Source organism: Peromyscus leucopus, unplaced genomic scaffold (genome assembly GCF_004664715.2).
Source record: "Peromyscus leucopus breed LL Stock unplaced genomic scaffold, UCI_PerLeu_2.1 scaffold_1253, whole genome shotgun sequence".
Lineage (NCBI taxonomy): Eukaryota > Metazoa > Chordata > Mammalia > Rodentia > Cricetidae > Peromyscus > Peromyscus leucopus.
The window spans coordinates 4,807-6,953 of NW_023504395.1; the positions used below are offsets into that span (position 1 = coordinate 4,807).

At 45.2% G+C, this 2,147-nt stretch overlaps 1 protein-coding gene across 1 annotated transcript; it reads right to left on the minus strand.

The window, feature by feature from the left end:
* Nucleotides 1-631: 631 nt before the first annotated feature.
* LOC119087091 (mortality factor 4-like protein 2) lies at nt 632-1,463 on the minus strand. Its single transcript, XM_037201731.1, has one exon. It carries the CDS (start codon nt 1,461-1,463, stop codon nt 807-809), a length of 657 nt encoding a protein of 218 aa, XP_037057626.1. The 3' UTR covers nt 632-806.
* Between the last annotated feature and the right edge of the window lie 684 nt (nt 1,464-2,147).

Genomic DNA, 2,147 nt, shown 5'->3' on the forward strand with positions numbered 1-2,147 from the left:
CTCCTCTTCTCTTCCTACCCCTCCTCTTATTCTCTAACTCCTCCTGCTCCTCCTCTTCCTGTCTTCTCTTCCTCCCTTCTCTTCATACCCCTCCTTCTCTTCCTTTTCCCCTCTCCTCCCCATTTCCTTCTTCCTCCCTTTTCTTTTCCCCCTCCCCTACTTTTCCTCCAACTTCTCTATCTCCTCCTCCTCTTCCTCCTCCATTGCCTCTCCTTCCTTTTCTTCCTCCCCTCCTCTTCTTCTCCACCTATTCCTCTCTCCCTCTACCTCCCCCTCTTCCCTCTTCTGCTCCCCTTCTCTAGCTCCCCTCCTCCCTTTCTCTTTATACCCTTTCTTCCTTTTCCTTCTCAATCCCTCCTTCTCTTCCTCTTTTGTTCACTTTTGAAACCCAGGACCTCCTTAGCTATATCTCCAATCTTTTTACATTTTAAAATATTTTATATTTTTAATTATGTGTATGCATGTATTTGAGGTATATCCATTATGTTGAACCTCTGGCACTAGGAACGAGGGCATTGTATGTAATATGAACACCTAGTAGAAACTCATGTGGATAGAAGCACCAACATTAGAGCAATGTTGTCCAATAAGCAACACAAATTCTTTTAGTGAACATTTATTTGTTGTTGAAATAGCGGTAAAGAAGCATTTAATATTTTTTATTTCTGTTCACAACAATAATCAAACTGAAATATTAAGCCCTGTTATACATTGACAATTTTAAAGGATATCAACTACACAATGAAAACAGCAAACACAGAAATGTTTACTGGTCCAGGTCATAACAGGGAGTGGTCAGCAGACCATCACAGGGCTTTGCAACAATACTCGGCAGAAGCCACTCTGTAATTACTGGCACTAAACAGAGAAGTAGAATTCTCCGCTAGGTATTTAAGAAAATCGGGCAGATAGCTGCATACTAACCTAAGACTAGGTCTATCAAGGGATGAACCCGCCAATGCAGTCCCAATTTTCACAAATAATCTCAGGAGGTGTGGAGCCCCATAAACCTGAGACATTGGAGCATCAGGATAAGCAAGGTGGATTTCAGCATATTGGGGTTTTTCAAACTGGCAGAGCAGCTGGGTGCCCAGCATCCTGTTGAAATACTCTCTTATTCCAATCACAAGTTCATCAACGGAATATTCCCTATTATCACCCCTTCTTTGTGATTTCACAAAAGTGACATACTCTGCGAGAATGGTGTCTACATTCTTCTTAGCAGGGAGTTGGAATAACTGTTTCTGCTTGTTTACCAAGTCCCAGTCCTCAACAAGACATGATTTTAATTCTTTGGGCACATTCAATATAATTCCCCTTTTCATCTGCACTGCCTGCTCATGTTGAAAGGTGCTGACAGCCCCAGCCACATTCTGATGAGGAATCTGGGGTTTGCTGGTACCACTGTCACTTCTGCTTTCTTGAGTATTCTGCACGTTCTTTCGTACTTGCACCTTAGGCATGGATCCTGAAGAGGGTTTCTCTATAGGAAATCCTTTCCTCGTGGAGTGATGACCTTTCTCCACAGAGTACCTATTCTCTACTGTGTTACCTTTCTCAAAAGTGCACCTGCTTTGGGAAGACTCACCTCTCTCTCCAGAATGAACTTTCCGGAAAGAGCAACCCTTCTGTTCCACGCGACCTTTCTTGGCTGAGAGCTGTCTCTCTGCAGGGCGACTTTTCTTAGAAAGATGACCTCTCTCCCTGAGTGAACTTCCTCTACAGAGCGAAATCTCTTGGTGGGTAGACCTTTCTCTGCAGGACGTCTTTTTTTGGGAGGACAACTTCTCTCAGCAGACAGATGTTTCTCAGCATGACGGCTTTTCTTCGGAGGCCGACCTCTTACTGTGGGGCGATCTTTCCTTGCAGAGGGTAGCCTCTCTGCAGAGTCACCCTTCTGAGCTGAGTGACCCTCCTTTGCTGGGCAGCTTTTCTTTGAAGACTGAACTCTCCCTGCAAGGCGATCTTCACCTGCAGAGGGTCCTCTCCTTGCTGTGTTACCCCTCTGGACTGAGTGACCTTCCTCTGCAGGGAGGTTTTTCTTCTGACGCTGACCTCTCCCTGTGGGGTAATCTTCACCTACAGAGAGTTCCCTCTCTACATAGTTACCCCTATCCACTGAGCGACCATTCTCTGCAGGGTGGCTT

Excerpts from the sequence above, each read along its gene's own strand:
- LOC119087091 (XM_037201731.1), bottom strand. The coding sequence starts at position 1,463 with ATGCCTAAGGTGCAAGTACGAAAGAACGTGCAGAATACTCAAGAAAGC.